Here is a 27,132-nt window from a genome sequence, read left to right as displayed (position 1 = left end):
TTTACTTAAGTCACAGATGCTAGAAGGAAATAACTGATTAAGTAAATTAATGCATAAACTTTTGAAAGATTTACAGAGACACCGGACTGGAGAGCATGTCCCCCCCGCAAAAACTTTTATTGAGAAAAATTGACAAATTCCCAACCCGCTTGTTACAGGTTTCCACTGCCCGTTCTACTCAGCTTCAGTTACACCACAAGTTAGAAGTGAAGCCATGTCAAGCTACACCACTAAGGTTAAAGTTTAATGGTTCTCAAGACGTCACATAACCTATCAAAAAAGGTCATTTCTCATTGGCAAAGTAGTGGCAAATTAAAATGAAAGGCCAACAGGGTACCAAAAAGATGCTTTTGCTTTGAACTGTAGAAAATTTGCTATGGGAGTCTAAAAAGAGGAGCCCAAAAGTACTCACTACATCTGTAACACAATCTTCCAGCACAGTTTCTATTTATTAACTGTTTCCAAAGTAAAAAAAGATAAGCAGGAAAGGTCTTAAGCTCTGAATTTAAAAGCAGCACTGGACACATGAAGGCAAAACTCACAACAGTAATTTTGGGCAGTGGGAGAAGAGACATTTTACAAGTTCCAGCGTTTCTGATTGGTGTAGTTAGCTCTCAACATTTATGCTTAAGGAAATTTGCAGAAGGACATTTTCTCTCTGCCTTCTCCACTGGCCACTATCAGTATCCCCTGGTTTTTCAGTGTGGGATAGGGAGTGGGAGGGTGGCTGAGGGAGGGGAGACAAGGATGGGAAACTTCCCCTTCACAAACATCCTTAGGATTCAAAATGGATTTGGGGTGATTTCCCTGCTTCCCGTTCCCCTTGTGTATCATCCTGTGTTGTCGAAGAGGGGGACCCAACCCTGCCAAGGGGCTTTTTAGGGGACATAAGTGCCTGCAAGGGAAAGGAGGGGACATTAAGATTTATTTGTGAATTTAAGTTGGGACCCAAGACATTTTTTGTGATACACTGATCTGAAACTTGATATGTTTTGAGTCAGGGATGATGTATTTGTTGCTGCTATAAGCCCTGAAACTTGTAGAGCCCAGAAAAGGCACAAATGTCTTAAAAATTGAAATGACACTACAGCTCATCTACAGTTGCTCCCACTGACTCACCTGCCTGCCATTTTGCATCCAAATAACTTCCGGTTTCTTGCTGTGGGAAATGGCTGCCTCCCACACGAACGGTCCCCAGCCGTGCCAGTAATTCAGGGTTGATATGGGGGTAATTAACCCTGGCAGACTCCCCAGGGTTATATGGTGGGTTATAAGCATCTGGATATAACTTCCAAGTTCATTAAAATGCAGGTCTAAGATTGCCCCAACTTCTATCTTTGGTAGAAGACAGGGTTTTATATCGCCCATGGGGGTGAGGGAGAAGAGACCTATCCCCCTCCTCTAAGGATTAACCCAACTGTGTATTCAAGTATGCATCAAGCTGGTGCCTCTTACCATTAAAAATGGCTTTTCACAGTATCCAAGGTGCTTTCAAGAACTGCTTCATTTTAAAACAAGGGAAGCAATGACTTCAGAGAATGGGATAGGATGAAAACAAGAGCATTTGTAGATAAAGCCTTTCTTCTGTAATTTAAACAACACAGCTCTGTTATTTTCCAACTGTCCTTCCTGCTTCTACACATAAAAATATCAAATATTCTGACAGACAAATGCCACCGGCAGTTCCTTCTCCACTCCAAAAGTGTAGCTACTGATCAATTTGCAACAAGATCTGCTTCTGGGATGGTTGACTCCGAGTGGCTCCCTCTCAAAACTCTGTGGTAAGAGATAGAATGCTGAAAGTTTAACAAATTGCATGTATTCAAGTGGCTTAGAGGATCAATCTGGTGACATACAGGAAGAGGTCACCTGACCTCATTTGTAAGGGAGAGAAAAAGACAGCGTAAGAGCCAACCACAGCTGTCATGACAGTTTTATTTCATCCCTGTCCAAGAGTCCCCAAAATCACAACTCCCACCGTCTTCCATGTCTATCCAATAATAGTTCAGAAGCATCCTGACCATGTTCTATACCAGCATTTCCCTCCCTCCCCCTGGGGAGCCATTGCAGAAAAAGCTCTGTTTGGCAGGTCAACCCTGAGGTGGCTCTAAACAGCCATAGTTGGGTCTCTGTTGTTCTGCTGGGGTTTAAAAGAGGGGAAACTGCCCCTATTCAATCAGCTTCTTGGCCTTGAAGAAACGACGCAGATAGAAGACCTGCCAGGTAGCCAGTCCAATGAGGCAGAACATCGAAAAAATGCTGAAGTATAGTACCCGAATGTTGGTAGATTCTGAAACGGGAAAAACAAAAAACAAAAAGCTTGTTACTCAGAACAAATGGCAAGAATCCCTAAGCCAGCCCTCCAATGCCTTCAACCCCACAAACCATCATCTTTTCATCTGAAGCATTCATATAAAACTAAGTACCAAAAAGATAAGCTCTTTGAACTGTGGGCCAAGGGATCCAAAAAAGGCTCAGCTTTTATTCAGTTAAAAAAAGGGCAACTCAAGATCCTCTCTCATGGCTACTTAAATTTGAAAATTGTGAAAGGCGGAAATTATTACCATTTCTATTACTATTATTATACAGGGGTTCTTGAGAAAGGCTTTGGTGTTCAGAGATGGAGCCTGTCTGCCACACATGAATTCCTTCACCATAGAATTTTTATACTTCTGCTGCCAACCTCTTGCCTATACCTCTATTTCTGTATCACACTTCCCACTGGAAGGGGGGAAAGTCAAAATTCTACAAAAGCTAATCAGAGTTAAATACACACTGAAGTTGTTTATACAAATAAGTACAAAATATAATTTTGCCCATTATATTTCGCACAGAGAATTCGAACTTTCGTGGGGCCAGATAAGAACAGTCCTGGCTGCAGATGATAACAAGGAAATAACAAAATCCCAAGTGAGTGTAAAGAGAAGGGAGTGCCATGACTCTAGTAGATTTGGTGGAAAGGGGACTTATGGGCATAGCAGCATAACAGTTATGGTGGTGAAACATTCCAGTGATCTTAACAGTATGTTTATAAGTTGATAGATGATGCATCAGACAGCCTTGTCTACACTATAAAGCAGGTATCAAATAAGCATCATGGCAACATTATCCCCAACCATATGCATTAGTGAGAGAAACATAAAACAATAGTACTCCCTGAGTTGGAGTACGTACCATTGGTGTCCCGCATCTCCTCTTCCCGCTTCTTCATGTAGGCAAAGTCATTGACAATAGACTCTGAAAGATCCTCCAGGCGTCGCAGCTCCAGCTCCAGTGGCTTCAGCTTCTCTACTTTAGCAATCTGTGAAAAAGAGAGACAGAGACTGAAAATCACAGCCAGAATAAGATTGTGTTCCCATCACTTGAAAAGAGAGTCCTGATGCAAACAGTCCTGTCTGTGGCATAGTCTCTAGCGACAAAATCAAAACCAAACTAACTAACCACTTGCACCACAGAGAAAGCAAATGAAAGAATAGGGAGGGCGGGGGGAGAGCCTTGACTAGACATCCTCATCTGCTGTTTGTAACCAGGGAGGATGTCCTCTTGTTCAATTGCCTCCTTTTCAGTGCCGTGGCATGCATCTCCCCTCCTGGGTAACCTAAAATAGCAATCTGGAAGCCTTCACAGCAGATTTTTGAGGTCAACAAAGCCATAGTTTTTCAGCCAACAGAATCTCCAATATCCTTAATTTCCCAGAGATGTTACGAACTTTTCCAGTGCCTAAACCAGTGACAAAGCCACCCTGATAGTTTCTTGTTTTAAAACAAGCAAGCAGTATATAAATGTTATTAAACAAACAAACAAACAAATACTGAACACCCCCCCATCTATAATTAGACTCCCATATTTGCATTTCCCAGGAGGGGAGATACATGTGCAAAGGCAACCTTATAACAAGACGGTAGCCTCTCCCTATAGCATATATGGATGTCTACCCAAGTGTTTTCAGTTCTTTCGTTTGCATTCTCTGTGGTGCAAGTGTCAATTTGGTTTGCATTTTACACTACACTTTTTGACAAATTTCAAGAGGAGGTATTTCAGAGGAGCACAAAATGTTTGGTGAGAGGATTCTCATTTTGCGGCTCCAGATGAACAGCACAAGAAACATTTAATAAATTTTGTAGATTAATTAAGAACAGAAATGCATGCATTGCTGATGAGGAGTACACCTCTTACTTATCAAACTACAACAGTCTGGGCAAATAAAGATGTTTTCAATCAGCATTTGAAACCTCACAATGTGGGACAGTTGCATCGCTAAGGGCCATTATTCCAGAGTAGGGGACCTACTACAGAGAAGGCCCATCTATACATCCTTTTACTCTAAACCCTAGTGGGGGGGCAGTGAAAAAGCCCTACCCTACCAATCTTAAGAACTGAATTGGCTTGCATTGAATGAGGAGCTCCTGCAGGTATCTGGACCCCAAGCTTTGTAAACCATCACCAGCACTTTGAATTGAGCCTAGGAGCATATAGGGAGCCACTGCAGTGCTTTACTCCCAGCTAAATGGGTACAGGACTGCAGCCTAAGAGTAATCTGGTATCACCAGGCCCATGCAGAGCTTGTCTTAGGCCCGGGTCGGTCTTGGCATGACAGCGGCCCGTCAGGGCCCCCTGGCCCTCTTAGGCCTCCCCCAGGGCAAGTGTACCTGGCTGCCCCTGTGCCTCCCACATGGGCCTGGGTATAACCCCTAATTTAAGAATCCACTTTTTTGTTGCTACAACAGAAGTAGGGAACACATTGACCTAACCTCCTTTGCCACTACAACACTGTGAAAGAAGAAAAATGGACATACATGGTAAAAAAATAGAGAGCCTTCTGTGTTACAGATGTGGATTAATGATGGTGCCTGGCTTTGAGAATGTTGAAGGCCACTGTTCTGTATTTTTTATTTTATGTTATTGTTTTTCAAAATGTAGCAAAGTAAGTCTCTGAGGCTTACCTTAAACACATTTGCCCAAGTAACCTCCACTGCACACAGCTGGACTTACTTTTGAATAAGCATGGGAAGGACATCTCTTTTAACTTTTTTGCTTACATATTTCTCCAAGTTGCACCATACATCCCTGTTCAGGAAATATGCTACCAAAGGTTTAGTAAACCTGATCCCACCCTCTGATGTCTGGCCAATGAGAGTAAAGGCACTAGAATGATTCACAAGCAAGGGAAGCAGTGATTTCCTGTTTCATTTCCCTCCATTGCCTATAATAACCATTTATGGAGAAGGGTAATGTATCCGTACTTCCCTCCTTTGTCAATTATTTAAAAAATAATTTGTTCTATGTTGTCCTGATTTTTCTGACTTATGAACAATAGCAGCGGGTGCACTGTATCCTTTTTTCTAGTTCAGCTTGGTGGCCTCTAGGCACTTTTAAATTAACGTTTAAATAATCTTTAAAAAAATTAAATTAATAAGCATATTCATCTGTAGCACAGAAAACAAGTCTCATGCGGCCAGAAAAGCTATTTGGGAAGAGCAGCATAGTTGGAGGAGCTATATCCGAATACAGTAATGGGTTTAACATTTCCGCAAGTTCAAACTGCAAGGGGTTTAATGTAGCTGCAGTGCAGCTGGGCAGTGACAGTTCATCACAGCAGCAGGGCACAGGAGGAGTGGGTGGAGGTGAGGAGAGGGGCAGAGCCTGAGAGGGCAGTGGGCCAGGTAGAGAAATGACATCGAGGTCACTCACCCCTGTAACAAAACAAACAATAGGACAGTAGATTTACTACAATTGTGGCTGTTCATTGCAAGGCCACAAGGGGGCAATCAAACCTTGAGAGACAGCAAACAGCAGCTTTTCATAATTTACCGGTAGCTAAATTACTGGATTAAATAATCCTCTCATGTTTTAGTTCTGAATGATAAAATCAAGGCTTAGGAAGCTACATGGCCATAACTCTACCAAGCAGAATCTGACAGTTTCAGGAGAACTTTACAAGTTCTGTCACTTTTTTGTTTGGGTTTGGTTTTTCATAAGCAAGGATGAAGAAAGAAAGAAAATAATAATAATGCTGTGTTTAACAAGAGAAAAATACTGAAAAGCTGGGAACAGTTTTTGCACAAAAGTCAATATCCTGAAAAGTACCTCAATTCATGAGGTCAGCTATCAGCTACTAGCCTCTGCCCTCTCGCCCGTATACCTTGTCGCAGGTGCCTACTGGACTCCAATTGTCTGTTAAACCAACATCTTCTCTCATTAAGGACATGTTTTTAGGATTACATGGCTGTAAAAAGAATCTGCACTCCTGACATATGCAATCCATGCATAAGGATTGCACCGATTCTCCTGCTAGTCCAAAAGGACCCCCAAATCAGCACAGTACTAGACCTCTGCACTCATAATTTATTTTATCAAGTGCCCCCTCATTCGCATTTAAGTATACCAATATAAGGGAAAATAGCATTCAGAAGCACCTTTAGTCTCCAACAACAAAAACTATATAGGTTTCTGTTTTGACTCTCTTAACAAAGCATGTCAACAAGGCATGAGAGCAATGGCCCTTCCCTGCCACTGTCTATCCCAGTATACTGCCTCTGAAGATAGGAAACTTTATTTAGTGGCCATATGTTATTAGCCATTGATAGACCTATCCATGAATGCACCCAATCAGCTGTAAAAGCTATATATGAAACAAAAAATTTCTCCCTGCAATAAGATAATCTCTTTCTACATTGGGGAAAATTGTGAATAAAGCAACCATGAAATGTTTATTTTAGACTGCTCTCATGCTCCTATCCCAGTCTGTGCAGGAAAAGAAGTGAAATTTAAGAAAAGGGTCCATGGCCATCAAAAAGCAGTATAAAAAGGGAAAGGTCATACCTTAGTACTCTGAACATATGAGAGTTACTTTCGTCTGGATTGCATCAAATGAAACAGTCTTATCCAGTCGGATAGTATTGATCCATATAGTCCTGTATCAGGTCTCCAAGATCTCAGGCAGGAGTCTTTGCTAGTACTTCCTGCCAGAGATCCTTTTAACTGGAGATACCGATTCAAGACCCTCTGCGTGCAAAGAAAATGCGCTACTACTGAATTATGCATTACCCTTTGCATGCACAAGACTGAAGTTTCAATCCCTGGCATCCCTAGAAAGACCTTTTCTGAGCTTTTAAGAGAGCCATAAATACTTGGCTAGATGGATCCGTAGTCAAACAAAGCACAAGGTAGCTTCATGCAATGTCAGCAGTGTTAGGGGCAGTATTTTTCTGAATGCTAGTTGCTTGAAACTGCAAGCTGAGGGAGTTCCGTTCAACTTGGGTCCTGCTTGCAGGCCTGCTGTAGACATCTGGCTGGCCACTCTGAGCGAAAAAATGCTAGCTATCCTGTTTTCCGAATAAATTCAGCTTCATAGTTGATAAATTCCTTGCCAAGCAGCAGATTCCTAACTAAAATGTGTTTAGCAACTTCAAAAAAACTGTTCTAGATGAGCGCTTTACTCAGGGAAGCCCTAGGAATCAGGGAGACTGGGAAAACAGCATAGAACTGTGAGCCTCAAGGCCACATACAATTGTCACGTGAGTGTCAGGAAGAGAATCAAGAGGCACAGGCAGCAAAAGCAGAGATGTACCTCCTCGTAGTTCTTTGCTTCTACTCCATGCTTCATGTTCAAGGTCACGAACTGGTCTGGCATCCGCCCTGTTCCTGGAACTGCAATGAAAGGATTCATTGTATGAAGTGCTCAGGCTGCCAGGAAATTCCCAGCCACCCGCCCCCCAATACACAGCAGGGAGGGATTTGCGGCTCTCCTCCTGTACAAGCCTCGGAACAGCTAAAGAGGCAGCTCAACTATGCCCAAAATCACAGAAAAATCTACAGATAGCATTGGCTAAGGTAGGAACTCTGAGAAGTAATGAGAACAAGCTGCAATGAAGCATGTGGAGCGTGCAAAACACCAGGCACTCTGATTTCCTGGTCTTCGTTCCACTCTCTAGCAATAAGGAAACATGGGATCAGTTTAGAGCTAGACAAGCTGGTAAGAACCAAGTGCTAATTCCAGCCAAAGAGAAAAGCGAGTATAAACCTGAAGTGGTGTATTAGACTGAACAGATGAAAAATAGTAACACAATGACCAGATTTTTCTTAAGTTAAAGTTCACCTAGCCAAATATAAAACCACTGTGGAATGGAAAATCAGAAACAACCCTTGTGGCACTGCTATAATACCTGATTGACCCCTGCCCTCCTTCTTACCTCCCTTCTCCTTATTCAAATTATTCCTCCCCAACCCCAAACTTTAAAACTGCCACAAACCTGGTTATCTAGTGAGTATAAATAGTTCCCAAGCAACCAGGTCTGGTCTAGAGGGTCTTCCCTCTGCAATTTACCCCTTGATAATCCAGTTCAACCCCTGCCAATGCAGGAAATCCACTACTACTATAACCTCAACAGTTTCTAACTAAGGAAAGCCCACCTTCCTCTCAAGCAGTTTGTTCCACTGCTGAAAGCTCTCCCCAGTGAGGTCCACTTGGTGCCTCTACCGACATAGTTTTGGTACCAGGTAATAAAATACATTTTTTCCTCAGACATTTGATAGATTATGAAGATGATGCTGTGACTGTTGTTTGTGTGCTGCAAAAGCTTCTGGCAGCTGTTACTGGGTGGGTGGGTGGGTGGGTGGGTGTGTTGTTGTATATATTTTTCATGAAATGCATGTTTCTTTCTGAATGCGTTAACATTACAATGTATTTTTGTTTTTGTTTTTAAGTACCGTATTTTCCCCTCTATAACACGCAGATTTTTTTCTCCTAAAAAGGAAGGGGAAATGTCTGTGCGTGTTATTGAGCGAATGTGTGGTCCCTGGAGCCGAAAAATCAGGCAAAAATCAAATTGCGCTTCACGGAGAAGGGAAACCTGAAAAGAGGAAGTGGCTGCTTTCCTGCATTCTGCCTCAGGGTCTTACTGCCCACCCTCCTCTGTTTCGTTGCTGTGTTTGCTGAAACGGAACAAAGAGCAGGGAAAGCCCCTCCCCTCCAGGCAAGCAGAGGGGAAAGCAGAGTTCCTCTCTGTGCTCCGGTGCTGCTGGGGGAGAGGGAGAGAGGGGGGGGGAGGGAGAGAGAGAGAGAGAGAGAGAGAGAGAGAGAGAGATGGCTGGCTTGGGCGGGGAGAAACTTTTGCCTTTCTTTCCTCCCTCCCGTTAAATCCCCCTCCTGCATTCTTAGCCAGCTGCTTCTCTGCACACCCCTCTCATGTCCCTTCTTTGTTTTTCCTTCGCTCCCCACTTAAAATGTGGTTACAAAGCATAGATCCATATGGAGCCTCAGGATCTTTGCATTGGGTCACCCCAAATTCACCATCAGATCACATAGCATGTCCATGGCTACAGCCTGCACCAGAAAAATCACGCACCCACTGTTGCCTGGGGCTGCAGTGGTGCAAAAATGTGGTTACAAAGCATGGATCCACAGGAATTCTCAGGATTTTAGCATTGGGTCACCCCAAATTCACCATCAGATCACATGTCTGTGGCCACAGCATGAAGCACAAAAATGATACATCCACTGTTTCATTCAGAATGTTTTTTCCTCCTCTAAAAACGATGTGCATGTTATGGTCAGGTGCGTGTTATAGAGCGAAAAATACGGTATGTTTCAATTTGTTTGGAAACCTCTGTGTATTAAGCAACTTACAAGTCTACTATATTACGATGATAATGGTAGCAGTTTATACTGTTTAGAAGTTCTTCCTAATGTTTAGACAGAATACTTTATATTTTAGCTACTTGTTTTGGAGTCTGATCTCTAGGACACCACCAAATAGATTTGCTCCATCATCTATGTCAGTGGTACTCAAAGGGTGTAGTGCGCTACACTGGTGAGGCAGGAGAGGATGGCAATTACAAAATAGTTGTGTCCTGTGTTATAAATCAAGCACTGCCAGGAGTTGTTTCTTTTTGTTTCCCGATGTATTTCTTATCAATAAAAAAAATTCAGTGTGGTGTGAGCAAATTTATATTCAGAAAGTGTGGCCCAGAGAAGAAAGTTTGAGAAACACTGAACAATGTGATAGCCCTCCTCAAGTATCTGAATGGCACAATCCTTCTTACTTATCTCTTCTCAAGGCTAAACATACCCTAGTCCTTCAACCTTCCCAAAGAGGACTTTATCTCCAGGCCCCTCTTCATCTTTGCCATCCTCCTCTGGATACATTCCAGTTTGCTGATATCCTTCTTAAACTGCAGTGACCCAAAGTACAACTATTTATCTCTTAAGAAAAAAAGGGAGGTAGAACTGCATGCATTTTTTCCCTCAGGCTCTCTGTTCCTAGATAATTATGTTCTCATCACTGATAATAGGTTCTGGACCTAGCAAGGTAGACCAGATTGAAGGAGGGAAGAAAGAATATGACCATCTGCCTTAAGCTCAGAGCTATGCTGTGAACAACCCCTCTGCATGTTTACTTCAAAATAAGTCACCCCAGTTTATGGGTCTTACTCACATTCCTATAAACACTTACCTGGGAGTAAGACCCACTGATAATATTGGGACTTGCTTCCTGAATATGCATGCGTAAGAAAGCTGCATTTGTCAGCTTGGTCAGAAAAGAGAAATGTTTTGAATACACTTTTTAAATTTGGCTATTTTGGACGAAGGGAATAATTGCTTCTTACTATTTCTACTTTGAAGTAATTCTCTTTCTTTGTTAATCTGCCAATCCCAGATCAGCTGTTTTTTGACCCATTACTTTTAAGGGCATGGGATTAAAGGATTTTAAGTGGGGTTACGAAACTGTAGTTATGCCAAATGGAAGAAGTATGGCACAGTATCAACTGGGTCATGTTATGTCAGACACAGCATTACTTAAGGTAACAGATATCTTAAAACAAGCTCAGGACATAATAAAGAGCCCATGATCCAGCCAATCAGTTTGTCATTCTGGTGTTTGCATTCAGCATGACAGGCAACGAAAACACTGGAGAAAATAGTATGAGGTTGTTCTCCTCCTCCTCCATTTAAAAAAAATTAAGGAACTATCCCCTGTTTTGCAACATATGCACACAGCCTGCCTTCCCCAAACTTAAAAAAAAGCTAGCTAACCAAACTCCCTATCCACCAAAGACCCCTAGCTAGTACATGCACCTCTACTACATTAGAAATTAGCCAAACACCAGACCCATTTTGCAACTGGTGCAGGTCCGATTGTGACCACGTGGAGATCTCTGGATGCCAGGTTGGCAACTGACATCTCCATCTGGCTTTCCCTTCCAGCTTTCATAAGCGGGTAAGCAGAAAAACTAGTTTATTGCATTTATATCCCAACCTCTTTCTCCAAGGAGTTCATGGTTCATTTCTCTCCTCAGTTAATCCCTACAACAACCCTGTGAGGTGGGCTAAGAGGCTGTGACTGGCTCAAGGTCACCTGGGGAGCTTAATGACTGGGTAGAGATTTGAACCCTGATCTCCCAGGTCCTAGTCCAACACTCTAACCACTAGACCACACTGGCCTCCTAGAGTACTTCTGTAGGGTTTGCCATATGCCTTGAATTTCCCAGAACACTGCAGCCGAGAGCAGTGTCTGGGCAGAAATTGGCGAAATGTCTGGGGAAATCGGCAGTGTCCTTTTGCAGATTTCCCTCAGAAATAGCTCAAAAACATCCAATTTCTTTGCAATTTTGCTCAACAAATTTTCCGTCGAGATTTTCACTTTTTGAAATATGGTAACCCTAACTTCTGCTATGGGACAACTATATAAAACTAAGCAGGTAAATAAATATGGGGAAAGCAAAATGTCACTTAGAGAAGGATCTGAAATATTTTCCTTGAAGCTTGAATTTGTTTTATTCAGGATTGTTTTATTTGATGTTTTGATGTGTTGTAAACTGCTTTGCTTTGAGATTTCCCCCCTTTAAAATATGAAGCGGTATAGAAATGAAATAATAAGAGTAAGACAAAATCCCACTGGGGGGAAAATGGTGCCTAGGCATTCTGCTGTGGCAGCTGTAACCTAGGTTTAAGCTGCCATTTGGGGATAGCTTATACACCTGAGTTTCTAACACTGTTCTACTACTGGGATCAGATACATTAGGCTGTGGTCCCACCTCCTCCATGAAACAGGGAAGGGACCAGGTGTTGGCATTGTTGCAGTACCTTTAAAGAATGGTCACCAGCAGTTTCTGGATCCTATCTGCCAACTTCATGCAGCCAGTGGGCAACTGCTGGTTCCCACAGGAGGAGAGAGTACTTTGGAGCTTAAATCCTGCTTGCAGGTTTGCCACAGGCACCTGGTTGGCCAGAGTGAGAGCAGGAGGCTGGGCTAGATGGACTACTGGCCTAATCCAGCGGGCATTTCTTATATTTTTATATACCCACCCTTCTTCTATGATTCTGCCAACGAAGATAGACTTATTTCAGTGTCCTAATTCACAGGTAGGTGGCAGCACAGCACAGTATATGAAACGCAATGTGGGGGTAGGGAAGAGAAATGCTCTTCTTCACTGGATAGAAACACAAGTACTTTCCATGGTGCTGCTCCTGACAACTTCCAAGATGCCATAAATATATGTAGTTTTCATAATGGTAAATGAGCAAGGCAGTCCCCTGCTACACATGGCACAAGAATCATTGTTTCCAGTTTTTATGCAGGCTTTGAATTTCTGCTATAGCCATGGAAACTAGTTTACACAGTGAATTTGAAAAATACTAATTTCAGTGACATGAGTGAACTCAGCATGGACTTGTGAATAAAAATGCACAGGATTATGAGGAATGTCCATAACTTGCAGAAACCCTGGTAAAGCTTTGGGTCCTTACACTGAGATGACAGGAAGACAGGAAGAACAGCATATGGACTATATGCCTAACTTGTAACATAAAAGTAAGAATTGTCAGGATAATAAATTAAAAGTGCTTAGAACTCATGTTGGATATGCATCATACAAATGTTTTAAATAAGAGAAATGACAAAGCACCCCAAATGACTTCAAAGGTAGAGAAAATACAGAAATCAATACCACACGGACTAAAAAAAATCCAAGTGATGATATATATTCTTTGCTTAGGGGGGAAAATGTTCATGATAAAAGTGAGAATAAGCAAGTAAAATATACTTGACAGGCTGGAACGTGTAATAAAAAACCAAATGGTCACTTCGACTTTAGAAGATAAAGTGTTTTCCATGCCACTATTACACATTCTAGTCTCCCTTAAAACTTAAAACCATCTCCCTTAAAAACATAAACCACACAACTGTAGATTCTACAATCTCCCTTAGAACCATAGAATCACACAACTGTAGAGTTGGAAGGGACCTCCCAAGGATAATCTAGTCCAATCTCCTGAAATGCAGGAATCACTGCTAATGCAGGTTTTATATGAAAAATTGTTTGTACAACATTCTAGCCAAATGCTTAACAGTCTGGAACTGATGAACCATATAAAAATCAATATGGGATAACTATTTACACGGCAACAAGGCAACCTACAGATCATGCACTTTTAGTTGCAAAGTTGTTCCTCAGATCAGAACCAAGAATCCAGCAACATCTAGTCTCAGTACAGTATCTGCTTAGAGAATTGGACTAAATCTAAGCTCATAATAAAATTAAGACTGTTTTGGTTGCACAATGTTATGAAGTATGTCTGACTCTCATTCAAAAAAGTCACTTAAGGTTTGTTGGTTAGAAAACAATTTCTGGTTATGGGTCCTGTGGGAAGGACCTTTTTAACAAAGTCTTCCACTTTTAACAGCAAAATAAATAGATAAATAAATAAATAAATAAAGGGTGAACAAGAGAATGAAAGGAATGTTCCAGGTTAGACTTTCAACATGTGCTTGTTGTAAAAAAACAATAGTAATACTTATGGAGAATTAATTTTTACATAGTAGATCATTAAAAGTCATTCTGGTGTGGAGGATACAAAATACAGTGGTGCCCCGCAAGATGAATGCCTCGCAAGACGGAAAACCCGCTAGACGAAAGGGTTTTCCGTTTTGGAGGTGCTTCGCAAAACGAATTTCCTATGGGCTTGCTTCGCAAGACGACAATGCCTTGTGAGTTCCTGCAGGGTTTCCCCCCCCCCCTTTTCTAAGCCGCTAAGCCGCTTATCAGCTGATCCGATCAGCAGATAAGCCGCTAAAAGCCGCTAATAGTGCTAATCCGCTAATCCGTCAATGGGCTTGCTTCGCAAGACGAAAAAACCGCTAGACGAAGAGAATCACAGAATGGATTCTTTTTGCCTTGCGAGACACCACTGTAGCAATAAGGCAAGTGAGTAACACATGCAATATATTCCAAGCTTCCACATACAATACAAGAAGCAGAGTAGCTGGGGCAACCCAGTCAGATATGTGGAATATAAATAATATTTTTTTTATTATTTTATTGTTACAAGCATAGAATTACACAAGTACAACTGTGTGCTGCCCCCAAAGCAGAATGTGTGACGCAAGGGAAGAGCTCTGGGATAACAATTTAGCGCTCACAATGGGGATCTCCCTGAGTCTTGCAAGGCAGCTCTTCCCTCTACTGGGGTCCCTGCGCAAAAAGCTGTGCCTTTCGCTTCCTCTTCCTCATTTTTGTGGCCAAGTGCTTGAGAAATCACAGTTGCTCAGGCCTCACCTGGCCCAACCGCCCAAATGTTGCAGCTCTGCCTTCTCAAGGCAGCTAAAACCCTACAGCCATTGACTGCCACAGGGTCCTCAGCTACTCTGCAGAAAACATGTCTAAACTTCTTAATGCCAATAATCTAATAATACAAATAAGTATAGAGATTATTTGTTTAGGGGCACTCTACTACAGTGCATTGTGCTGGTAATAGGAACTACCAACAGGATGCTGCCGTTAGTTATCTTGGGAGACAGACAATTCAACATCCTTCAAAAGGCAAAAACAGTCTGTAACAACCTCTTCCCCTTTTTCTGCACAATAAACTATTAAGGCATAACCCCCAAAGCTAGCAATCACATAACTAAAGTTTTGCATGTTTCCACACAGTGTGTCTGGGAGGGGGGGGGGAGAAATATCTCCTCAAATTTACACCTCTTAAAACCTTCCTTGGTAGGCTAAACAACACCATTCATGCATACAGGGAGAATCTGACAAACCTGACTAAATTTTTGTATTCTCAGAGCCCCTCAACAGAACACATAGCTGCTTTGTCCCCATCTGCCTTTGATGGACACTGCTCAGAATAGTGTCCTGAGATCCTTCCTTGTCAATACAGGGTATTTTGCTAATCTTTTATTTTTAATGCAACCTACCATCTCTGATTGTCTTTACTCTTGAATCATTTAAAAATATATTAAATTTAAAGCCTAGAGTTTAGTCATGAGGCTCCACTTTAGGAGCCTTACACACGATTTTGCTGATGCTACTGAATAGCACTAAAGCGCCTACTTAGGTCTATCTCCCATTTATGATGCTGTTACATTTACGTCACCCATGTAATCAGATTAACGTATTTAAAAAGTATTCTAATAAAATCCCACACCTATATTATTCTGTTCTCAGAAAGCATACAACTTTGGCCAAGGAATATACTCTTCCCCTAAAAACAGTAGTGAATTTCACTCCAACATAGTTTTTCTAGTATAGACCTCCGTTGGTAGACCAGAGGTATTTTTACATTTAGAAAGGCCATAACACATATGCTCACTGGTAAGTATGTTGTTAGCTGGTTTTAACAAGTCTTTTGATTCACCTGCTTGTTTTTAAGTGTTTTTTAAAAACTTTTAATGCTGTTTGACTGTATTTTTAATATTTTGTTGCACTTGTATTACTGCTAACTTGTGGAACGGAAGGGCATAAAATTAACAAATAAATAAATCTCTGAGATTCAGAACATTGAGACTGTCCCACCTAAGTACATCATGGGCTCATAGCACAGAAGACATATATATGACCTAGAAGTTCCAACAGTGACAGTGGAAGCAGGAAGCTCCCTTGAATCTCAACAAGATGACCACTGTCCATTTGTGTTGAGAAGCAGCATTAAATATGCCTGGAGGTGTTGTGGACTATTTGCCCTAAACTTCAACCCAAATCTTCATGAGGAAGAGGGGCAAATGCGTCACTCCCAAAGGAAATGTCAGCTCTAAGACTTGTTAAGCAATTGCCCTCAAGATCTGGGTACATAATCAACGTCCTGCACACTTCCCCTTCTTCCTCTTGTGATAGAATATACCAATGCAACGGGCCCTCGGTCATTATAACTAAGTGCCACGTCTCTACAAGAAAAGGGTTTCTGGCTGGTTTAGAGATGCTAGGAACTGATTAATGAAGAGACTTTGAGTTCCATCTCCAAGAAGTGGAAAGTGAACAAGCAGGGGTGCATGGACCAATAGAGTAGGGAACAATAAGACTTAACACTGGCTTTGAGGAACCACACAGCACAGAAAGAGTATTAGCTAAGTGAGGGAATGATAAAGACCAAATTTAGTACTCCCTTGTCTCTTGTACAGAAAATTCAGTGTACAGATGGTGGAATCCCTCATGGATGTCTCATATGAATAGGGAACAATGGTGTTAATTTCTACCTGAAGCAGAAAGGAGAATCAACTGCAGTGTCTGTGTTTCTTCCTTTCCCCTCTCTGTTTACTGGCTGGGAACAGTTGGTTGTGCCCGTGCCCTCTCAATGTCAGGTGTGTATAGGCTACAGTGTGGAGAATTTGGGCCCTCTCCTAATTAAAATTCCAGTAACTGCACATCTCTATCTGCTGTGGAAGACAGCAAAGCACTTCTTTCATGAAGAGACTCATAAGACTTCTGTCATAGCCAACCAGTCCTCTTCTATGATCCTGTTTTCCTTGTGTCTCATTCTGGATTATAAAATTTCCTTTGGGTGGGCAATTGTGATTTCAGCACTGCTCAAATGCAAACACTTCTGGGAAGGAATGCAACAACTGGCATTCATTAGTAATTTTAGGAACTGACTCCCTTGGGATTAAATGTTCTCTCTCAGTCCAGAAGACCTCAAAACACTTGGCAAAGCAGATACCCCTGGCCCTTGCTCAACATTACCCTTTTAAATGGCTCGTACAAGAGATGGCTGAGAAAGTAGAGAAGAGGCATACCAGGAGCACCAAACAGGGACTAGCACACTTACCCACAGGGAGCTTGCTCTCAAAGCAGGCTTCAAACATGTCGTAATCCTCCGTGGTGAAAGCAAATTTGCCCTTAGTTGCATCCTCCTTGACATAGAGAATATGCCCAGCTGAGTCAGTAATCTGTAGGAAATATGAAAAATAAGAGAGGCAAAGTAGTTAACATCCAAGTTCTATGTTAAATTTTATGGGAGGGGGAGGAAGAGAAGACAAAGATCTTCCTAGAACACTTGGGCAATTGACTTCTGTGCTTTCCTTGTCCCCACCACAGGTTGTCCCCACCGTAGGTGAAGAGATTTTTGCTAAAATTTTAATTTCAAATTCATTTATACTGTCTCCATTATTAGCCTCTGGCATGTTAAGTTGAAGACTTTCCCATAAAACCATCCACTAAAAACAAAAGCCAGAAGAAGATGTGGGAATGGGGGGGGGGGGAGGGATGAACTCATTCACTTTACAAAACATACATTATCAGCAGCTCTGAGTAGGACAAGTTTTGGGTTTACAGTGACCAGACAATAATTGCATAATTTATAATTGCGTAACTAATAGCTCTAGGAGACAGCGCATTTGTATGCTCCCCCACTGCCAAAGAAGCAAACATAAAATAAAGCAAGCTTTAAAGGCCCCATGAGAGCATGTTAAAAGCCATGTGAGGCCTTGTTTACTGCAGTAATAGCTTCTCCTTAAACATGGTTCTTCCATAAAGAAGTGACTGATGCATGCACACACAAACTAGTTCCTTTCCACCATTAGATGGGCCACGTCCAAAAATATATTATGCCAGCTCTACTTTTCTCTTCATCTGGCACAACAAGATAGTTGCCTACATGCTGCCAGGCACGTTGCCCTAAGTATACCTAGTATGGGCAAACTGCTTAAAAGTCAGCCTACACAATTGTGGGGGAGCAGCCATTCAGGGAGGGGGGAATGTTCCACCACAATACTCTGGCATTATGCACAGTAACATCATCATCCTTCACAAACACAGCTTTTCTCCCCATACTGCCAGCCTGAACAATAAGCACCCACACGAGACTGAGATCAAGTAGGATGAGAGCCATTAAAGAACCTCCACTACGTAACCAGCTAGCACATTGGGTACATTCTTCCAGAACGGAAAGCCTAACTGTTAATTATGGGATGTCATGATCAGAGAGCAAGCACCACAGTGATGAGCCATTAAAACACGTGAAAATGGCATGACAAAGAATCACTGTTAACTGCAAATGATAAATCCCAGTCAACAGCTGATCTGAGACTAAGGTCTTCAAGCAGAATTTTATCTCTGGAAAATAAACTAATGTGTGATCATTAATAACTTGTCTAGCCTGACAAGTTAAGGTGCTAATGTGAGCAGCTGGTCAAAAAAACCCAGACTTTAAAACTTTTTATTCTGGATGAGCAGAGCAGGCCCATGTAGACGTGGGGGCAGCCAGGTACACTTGCCCCAGGCCTTGAAGGGGTAAGCAAGCTGGGGGTCCCCACCAGAGACCAACTGCTTTTTTGCTTGAATTTATAACTTTATTCTAACAAGACTCCCACCCCAGGCCTCAGAGAAGATCTTTACATGCCTGGAGCAGAGGATATTTGTTCTGTAGTTATTACATCAATTGCCAAAGTCAGGACCCTGGCATATAACACCCTATTACATCAGTGTGGCCTTCTGGGGGAAGGAATGCTTAATGTACAATCTCAAACTAAGTTAAGACTTCATTGACCAGCATGCTAGACTACTCCTGGATAATGAGTATTTGGGTGGGGGTGAAACACAGGCATCATTAACAGAAGTTTTAGGTAATTAATGCTAAGTGATGGTTTGTTTAGTCAAATTGTGGTTTGTTTGGATGTCTGAACCCAGTCCAGTGTATTCATGGTGGTTTGTTTGCTAGCCATAAACTATGTGAAACATGGCGTGTTTCAACTCCTTTGGCACAATGGGTGTGTGTGTGTGGCTGTTAACCAGATGGATTGTGGTTCGAGCCTACCCAGGGCAGACTGTGGGCAAAATTTTTGCATTGCAGGGCATTGCACTCGATGGCCCTTGGGGTCCCAACTCTACAATTCTATGATTCTAACTATATTTTGGTCTATATTATGTCTAAACCCAACAGCTTTGCTTCACCATTAATTGTTTGCCAACCCCATTCCAAGCTACAGAGCCTCAAGGCAAGAATAGTTGGAAAACAAACCAAGCTTTGGAGAAACAAGTCATGGCTGATTTGCTAATTTACAGGACAATTCATGCTCTGTAGCATTTATGGGTGAAAGCAGCCATTGTGTAGTAGCATCCAACTCCCACCCACCCAACCCGCAAGTACATGTGTAGTGCTGCACTTCTGAAAAATGTACCGTATTTTTCGCCCCATAGGACGCACTTTTTCCCCTCCAAAAAATGAAGGGGAAATGTGTGTGCGTCCTATGGGGCGAATGCAGGCTTTCGCTGAAGCCTGGAGAGTGAGAGGGGTCGGTGCGCACAGATGCCTCTAGCTCTCCAGGCTTCAGGAAGCTATCCGTAAGCCTTGCAAGCCCAGCGGGAGTTCCCGCGGGCTCACAAGGCTTGCGGGCAGCAGCCTGCAGCCCAGGGCGCCCTCCAGAGGGCTCCCCGTGCTTCAGGCGGGTGTCCGCAAGCCTTGCGTGCCCAGCGGCACCTCCCGCCGGGCATGCGAGGCTTGGGGCGGCAGCCTGCAGCCCGAAGCACAGGGAGCCCTCTGGAGGGCGCCCCATGCTTCGGGCAGGTGTGCGCAAGGCTTGGGGCTGCAGCTGCGGGGGGGGGGGAATAATTTTTTTAAATTCATATCCCCCCCCAAAAAGCGAGGTGCGTCTTATGGGCCGGTGCACCCTATAGGACGAAAAATACGGTACTTTCATAAGCAGGCTGTTTAATTTTTATATGTTTACAATTTTTTGTTTCTAAGTCTCACGAAGGAAAGCATACACACAGAGAGAGGAACGGGGGCAAATGGACACCAGACAAAATGGTGTAAAAAGTACTTGTATAAAACTAACATCAGAACTGGGGCAGGGGGGCAGAATCCACCCACCTATGAAGCAAGTGCCTTTTTACAAGAGATACAACTAATTTTTAAAAATACATTTTAATTCCCAGAATCCTTCTGACATCTTAAGAACTTCCACAGCAGGAAGCATTTGTCCAAAAGAGGATGGTGAGGAACCCGGAAACCAAGTCTTATGATGAATGGTTGAAAAACTAGGGGGTGTTTAGCCTAGAGAAGATGGAAAGGGAGGGAGGAGGAATGTGATGATGGTCTTTAAATATATTGAAGGGCTGTCATGAAAAGATGAAGAATACTTTTCTTCTCTGTTGCTTCACAGGGCAGGATTAAAAGGAATAGGTGAAAATTCCATGGAAGCAAATTTCAGCTAACTTCCACACACTAAGAGCTTTAAAAGAGTACTGTATTAGACAAATTCATGGAAAACAAGGCTAACAACAACTACAAGCCATGGTTGGCCATGTTTTACCTCTACTGTCAGAGGCATTATGCCTCTGAATATCTGTTGCTGGGAATCATGGGTGAGTAGAGTGCTGTTGTGTTCGAGTCTAGCTTGCAGGTTTCTCACAGGCATCTGGTCAGTCACTGTGAGATAAGGATGCTGGACTAGCTGGGCCACTGGTCTGACCCAACAGACTCGTCTTATGTTATCTGTTGTTATAAAAGGGAACAGACTACCTCAGATGGGCTCTCTTTCACTGGGATAGTTAAACAGAGGGTGGAGAGCTATCTGTCAGGGATGCTGTAGTTACACCTTCTGTAACAGAACCTGCACTGAACAGGGGCTGGGTGAGATCACATTCAGGGTGCCTTCCGACACGTATTTATTACATTTATATACCACCTTTATCTTCCAAGCTCAAGGTGGTATACATGGTTCTCCTCCCCATTTCATCCTCACAACAACCCTGTGAGGTAGGTTAGGCTAAGAGATGGTGATTGGCTCAAGGTTATCCACTGAGCTTCATGTCTGAATGGGGATTCGAACCCTGGTCTCCCAGGTCATAGTCTAACCATTACACCAACCTGTCCCTAATTTCCTCTAAATTAGACTACTATGATGAAGGGAATATTAGAAACCAATAATGGTTTTTTGTGTGACAGGAAAGCTGTGGAACGAAAACAAATTCCAGGGTTACACCCTCTTCATTTATTTCAAAAGCACATTGCCTCTTTAGCCACTATTTTGCACCTGGCTTTGGTTGGTGGCTGTTAGTATTCTAGTAATAAAGCAAAGGAGATCCTGCCAGCATGAAATCTACCCACCACTAATATACAGAAACCTGGGCCACAGGCCTTTCTGCTTGTTTTATGCATGCTGACTCAGACATAAATAAGTCCCACAACTTCAGTGTGATTTATTCCAGAGGAAGGGTGGTTAGGAATGCAGTCTCTGTTGCATGTAACAGACCGTGTATCCCAAAACTGACACGTCACTCTAGTAGTTGCAATTATTCTTCCCCAGACTGGTCATACTGCGTGGTATCCAAGACCAAAGCAAAATCCTTTTCTTGGTCAATTAGGACAGATCAACACAAGAAATAACCTGGGGTTGCTGCTGAAAACCAACAGCCATTTTTCAAGGGCCCTACATTATTGGCTACTATCTAACCCTATGGGAACACACAACGTACCAATAACTGAACATGGGCCAAGTTTAACTCTTTTGGTACCAGGATGATTGCTCAAAATGGGGCTGTTCCATATGCTTTGTAACAAATTGTTCTGGTCTTATATTCAAAAGCAGCTGCAAAATCTAATATCAGAATGTCACAGCAGTGTTAGAAACTCAGATATAGAAGCTAGGCGCTAAATGGCACCTTAAGCCTAAGTTGTGGCCACCACAACAGAACGTCTATTTGCTAGCAGGTAGGACTAGATAACCCTCAAGGTCCCTTTGAATGGTACAATTCTATGATCTCAACTACACTGCTTGACTATAGCTTACTCTTACCACAATTTACTTGTCCCAGTATGTGAGGAGAAACATACACAGTGGAAATGGTATTAACTATGTACTAAGGCAGAGGTTTTTTTAATTGTGGTCAGTGAGTTCCATTTGTGTGGCCTGTGGAAAAGCTGTGGGACAGTCAGATATATCTGTACTCAGCCCTGCACTTACTTTCCTTGATGTGACAATGGAGGACTAAGATGCCCAGGAAGGGGTCCATGATTCACGCAGCAGCGCAGAAGCACAAGACGTGTCTTTTGCTGCGCCTGAATCAGCAGGCTTGATGGAGATGCCAGTTGCCAACCTGGCAAGAAATCTCCACCACATTGGACTCACCCCAATAGCAAAACGGACCTGGCGCCTGGGGAATATTGAACAGCGTGTCACAGAGCCCTGACTTTTCACAGCATGGGGATACACCTGTCTTGGTAGCATCACTGCTGTCATGAAAACTACAAACTGTTGCACCATTTCATCACTGGAATTCATCTTTCCATCACCTGGCAGCCTAACAACCACTCTCTTTGTTTTCTGTTTCATGGTGGCGGGTGGGAATGCTTTCCTCCTCTTGAAACTTGGGATGGAGTTCTTCAGTCCACTTCTTATTCTGAGGATGCAACAGCCCCCTCTGACTATGGGCTGTATGCTCAAAAGCAAAGGACTACTGTACTAAGGAGGAACTAGCACCTTAGAGACTGGAAGAAATTTTATTTCATTTCGACTATGGCAGACCAACACGGCTACCTACCTGTAACTTGTACTAAGGAGGGCAAAACTCTGCGAGGGCGGGGGTGGGGAAGACATGGGAAGTTAAAAGAGCTGTCGTGGGTACGAGGCACGGAAGAGTGTTTCCTCAAGAGAGCAGAGGAGGGCCTGGAGCTGAGGCCTAGTTCCGCCTTCCGCCTTTCGGCCTTATCAGGAGAGCCGCGCAAAGCTGACGTGTCCTTACAAGGGAAGGGCCTGGAAGGCAGCAGAGCCGCCGGTAGCGCCCCAAGGCCTACGCAACGCCTCCGCCCGCGGCTCCCCGCCCTCTCACGGCGCGCTGTGAATAACACGGGCGGGGGGTGGGGGCGCTGCCTGCCTATTCTGGGTCAGCCTCCCGGTGTCCCTCCCGCGCGAAGCCCCCGCTTCCCCTCTGCACCTTGAGGTTGGCGGACGGGCCGCTCGACGAGCCCGGCGGAGCGACGACCTCGTACTCGCCGGTGACGAGCATGTCCCGGTGGATCTCCTCGCGCAGGCATTTGCGGGCCTTGCCCGGCAGCTGGAAGGAGATGGGCCGCGCGGGGCCCGGCAGAAGGGCGAGCAGGAGGAGGGCGAGGAGGGGCGGGAGCGAGGACGGCCTCGGCGGGGAGGAACGGCCGCCGGGAAGCGGCAGCGGCAACGGCAGCAGCATGGCGCGAGCACGTCCGAGCGACACAAGGCCGGGCTTTCTGCCTCCGGCCCCCCCCTCGCGCCGATGCCGGCTCCAGGCACGTGACGCACTGCCGCTTACGTGACGGGAGGGAAGAGGAGGAGGAGGCCGCTGCGCGCCCAGCGAGGCAGTAGGGAGAAGCCTTAGCGGGCCGGCCTGGAGAAGCAGGGGGAGCTATTGGCTCCGAGATACTGGGGCTTAAATTGAACCCCAGGAGCACCGTTTTCAGCGTCATTTCAGGGCTGGGGCGTGAAGAGTCACTCTGAGGAACGGAGCTGCCTTTGAGTATACGCAGTGTACCTTGTTGTTGTTGTTTAGTCGTGTCCGACTCTTCGTGACCCCCTGGACCAGACCACGCCAGGCACTCCTGTCTTCCACTGCCTCCCGCAGTTTGGTCAAACTCATGCTGGTAGCTTCGAGAACACTATCCAGCCATCTCGTCCTCTGTCGTCCCCTTCTCCTTGTGCCCTCCATCTTTCCCAACATTAGGGTCTTTTCCAGGGAGTCTTCTCTTCTCATCAGGTGGCCAAAGTATTGGAGCCTCAGCTTCAGGATCTGTCCTTCCAGTGAGCACTCAGGGCTGATTTCCTTCAGAATGGAGAGGTTTGATCTTCTTGCAGTCCATGGGACTCTCAAGAGTCTCCTCCAACACCATAATTCAAAAGCATAAATTCTTTGGCGATCAGCCTTCTTTATGGTCCAGCTCTCACTTCCATACATCACTACTGGGAAAACCATGGCTTTAACTATACAGACCTGTGTTGGCAAGGTGATGTCTCTGCTTTTTAAGATGCTGTCTAGGTTTGTCATCGCCTTTCTCCCAAGAAGCAGGGGTCTTTTAATTTCGTGACTGCTGTCGCCATCTGCAGTGATCATGGAGCCCAAGAAAGTAAAATCACTGCCTCCATTTCTTCCCCTTCTATTTGCCAGGAGGTGATGGGCCCAGTGGCCATGATCTTCGTATTTTTGATGTTGAGCTTCAGACCATATTTTGCGCTCTCCTCTTTCACCCTCATTAAAAGGTTCTTTAATTCCTCCTCACTTTCTGCCATCAAGATTGTGTCATCTGCATATAAGCGTACCTTATATGTGGCCTTTTCTTGCTACAGGATTAAGCTGAGGTTGGATGGCCATCTGCCATGGGTGATTTAGCTGAAATTCCTTCCAGGGTTGGACTAGATGACACACGGGACCCCTTCCCAACTCTTATGATGCTATCTATGAATGTTGCCTCTGTATTTGGGGTATATGCAGCTAGATCAAAGCAGGTAGGTGGGTGGGTAGCTGAATCTGCCTGTGTTGGTGCTGTAAGATGGTCTCCTTACTCACTTACCTGAAATGAAGTCTTACTTAAAGCAACAGGATTACTTTTTACTGGATGGGTTTAGGATCAGCATGCCTAGTTTGTCTCTGCATACCAGCTGCTGGCAAATCAAACAGGGGCCGAGTGTTGTTATTGCTTCTTCTTTCTTCTTCTTTGGCGATCACTTGTAGCCGAGTAAGATTGTCTTCCATAAACACGGTTTTAACAATGAGTCCGTAAGTGACTGTGGAGGCCAATTCTGGATCCACACGTCCTTCCACAGTGGGGACATTGGTGTCTGGGCGGGAGTTGAACACAGTGTGAATTTGCCAAGCATGCCTTCGTCTTGGCACGTTTCTCCCTTGCGTCCTGAGTTCGAGAGTCTTTTAGTACTTTTGTTAAATGGAACATTAACTAAAATACTAAGTAGCCTGGAAGCTGCATAGGCACACACTATAGTTTGTGCCACCATTGGAAAGGAAATGGCATCAGTTGAAGTCAAGGGATTGCCAGTTTGTGATCTAGAAAAAGCAGCCCGTTTAACAACACCTGCCTAGTGTTGCAGACCACTAGCATACACAAACCTAGCTTTGAAGAGGAGCTGCAGTCCTGCCTGCCATAGCAGGCAGAAGGCTGTGTGAGAAGAGGACTCCATAACACCAAGACTGAAGTCAATATGCTTGATTAGCATCTTCCTTAGCAGTCTTTCTGTGAAGATCTTGTTCCATAAAGTCGGTGCCACACACTACTGATTCTTATCCCCATCTTATGTTTTTAATGTGACATAGCATATCAGTATACTTCTTTTGCATCTAGTAGCCTCTGATTTTGCATAAGCAGTACCCACTCCTTGCACGTATGTCTTTTTTTAAAGCTAAGTTAAGCCAACGTTCAGAAGAAGAAAACTATTAAAATAGTGTTGGCAAACGTATGTCTCTGTATAGCTTTTATCAATAAAGTGTGAAATTCTGCATTGACCCTGGGACGATTAATGCACAACCTAAGTGTGCGGATTATATATATGTAATAGAAGAACCAGTTTCAGGCTTGTGCATGGCCTTTGACCATGCATAGAACCCTTAATGTAAACAGAGAACTGGGATCTGTGTGCCTAAATACAAGTGCAGGCCCTGCTTATAAAACCCAGGCACACTTTTTCATGGTATATGAATATTGTGCAAGCCCAAATTTATGTGCCCCACCATGTGTATAACCAGACACCAAGACTGCGTGTGAACTGCACTTTGCACTGGTTTAAAGGTCCATGTATGGAAGCATGCTTTCAGTTAATGTACAGTGGTGCTCCGCAATACGAATGCCTCGCAAGACGGAAAACTCGCTAGATGAAAGAGTTTTCCGTTTTGGAGGTGCTTCGCAAAACGAGTCTCCTATGGGCTTGCTTCGCAAGACAAAAATGTCTTGCGAGTTCCTGCGGTTTTTTTTTTCCTTCCCCCCTTTTTCTAAGCTGCTAAGCCGCTTGTCAGCTGATCCGATAAGCAGATAAGCCGCTAAAAGCCGCTAATCCGTCAATGGGCATGCTTCGCAAGACGAAAAAAACGCTAGACGAAGAGAATCACAGAACGGATTCTTTTCGTCTTGCGAGGCACCACTGTACGGTATATCTCTCTTAGTGAGTTTATTTGTTGTTCTAGGCTTGGCACAAGGAGTTTAAAAAAAGTCATAGTTGTCCAATCGTACAAAGTGCATGTGCATATGACAGGAGATATGTATATGTGCAGCCAGAAATCATCTTTGAAGTTTCTGTTCATGGCCAAACTGGCAAGTTGCTATTCAGCTTAAAATAAGCTTGCTTATTCAGCCGTGTTAACTTCAAAGACACCACCAGCTGCATATGGACATGGCTTTGTAGGATGTTGGCCAAAATCAACTAAAAGCAAACATGAAAATAATTTCTGTATTGAAGCAAACTACCATCACTCCATTTCCTGCACCTGGTGCAAGGTTAAATTGGTTTTGATAGGGAAATGAACATGGCAGAATCTGGTCTGAAAGATACATATTAGGTCAAAAAGAGAAGTGTAGAACTCAACACAACTGAGGATCGAACAATTCTTCTGATTAGGTTTCATGTTACACATTTTGCAGCCTGTCTCTACTGAAGATGCTACAAATGACTGAATAAGTAGTCATTCATGCTTTTGCTGCTCTTGAGCTAACAAAGGTCATGGTTTCATTTTTATAATAATTTGTGCTTTCAGAACTTGGGACAATCTTAATACGGCACATGAAGAGAGATAACGTGTTCCAGCTATCATGCTCCCATCTGTCAGTCTCCTCATTCAAGGCTTCTGAAAAGGAACACCACAGTTCAGATGGGCTAGCTGCAGTAGTAGTCAATATGGGAGACTAAATTATTTCACTCTCAGGAACTGAGAATAAATAATAAAATT

At 43.6% G+C, this 27,132-nt stretch overlaps 1 protein-coding gene across 1 annotated transcript; it reads right to left on the bottom strand.

Moving 5' to 3' along the window:
* Positions 1–87: 87 nt before the first annotated feature.
* Positions 88–25,687, bottom strand: TMED10 (transmembrane p24 trafficking protein 10). Its single transcript, XM_083503485.1, has 5 exons — positions 23,149–25,687; positions 17,042–17,162; positions 7,571–7,650; positions 3,175–3,301; positions 88–2,290 (listed from the first exon to the last, which is right to left on the bottom strand). The coding sequence occupies exons 1-5, from the start codon at positions 23,398–23,400 to the stop codon at positions 2,169–2,171; spliced, it is 702 nt and encodes a 233-aa protein (XP_083359611.1). The 5' UTR covers positions 23,401–25,687; the 3' UTR covers positions 88–2,168.
* Between the last annotated feature and the right edge of the window lie 1,445 nt (positions 25,688–27,132).

The sequence above is a fragment of the Podarcis liolepis genome (assembly GCF_965112155.1).
Source record: "Podarcis liolepis genome assembly, chromosome: 1".
In the NCBI taxonomy this organism is placed as follows: domain Eukaryota; kingdom Metazoa; phylum Chordata; class Lepidosauria; order Squamata; family Lacertidae; genus Podarcis; species Podarcis liolepis.
Note: the sequence above shows the minus strand (reverse complement) of the source record. Positions and strands in the feature narration are given on the sequence as shown.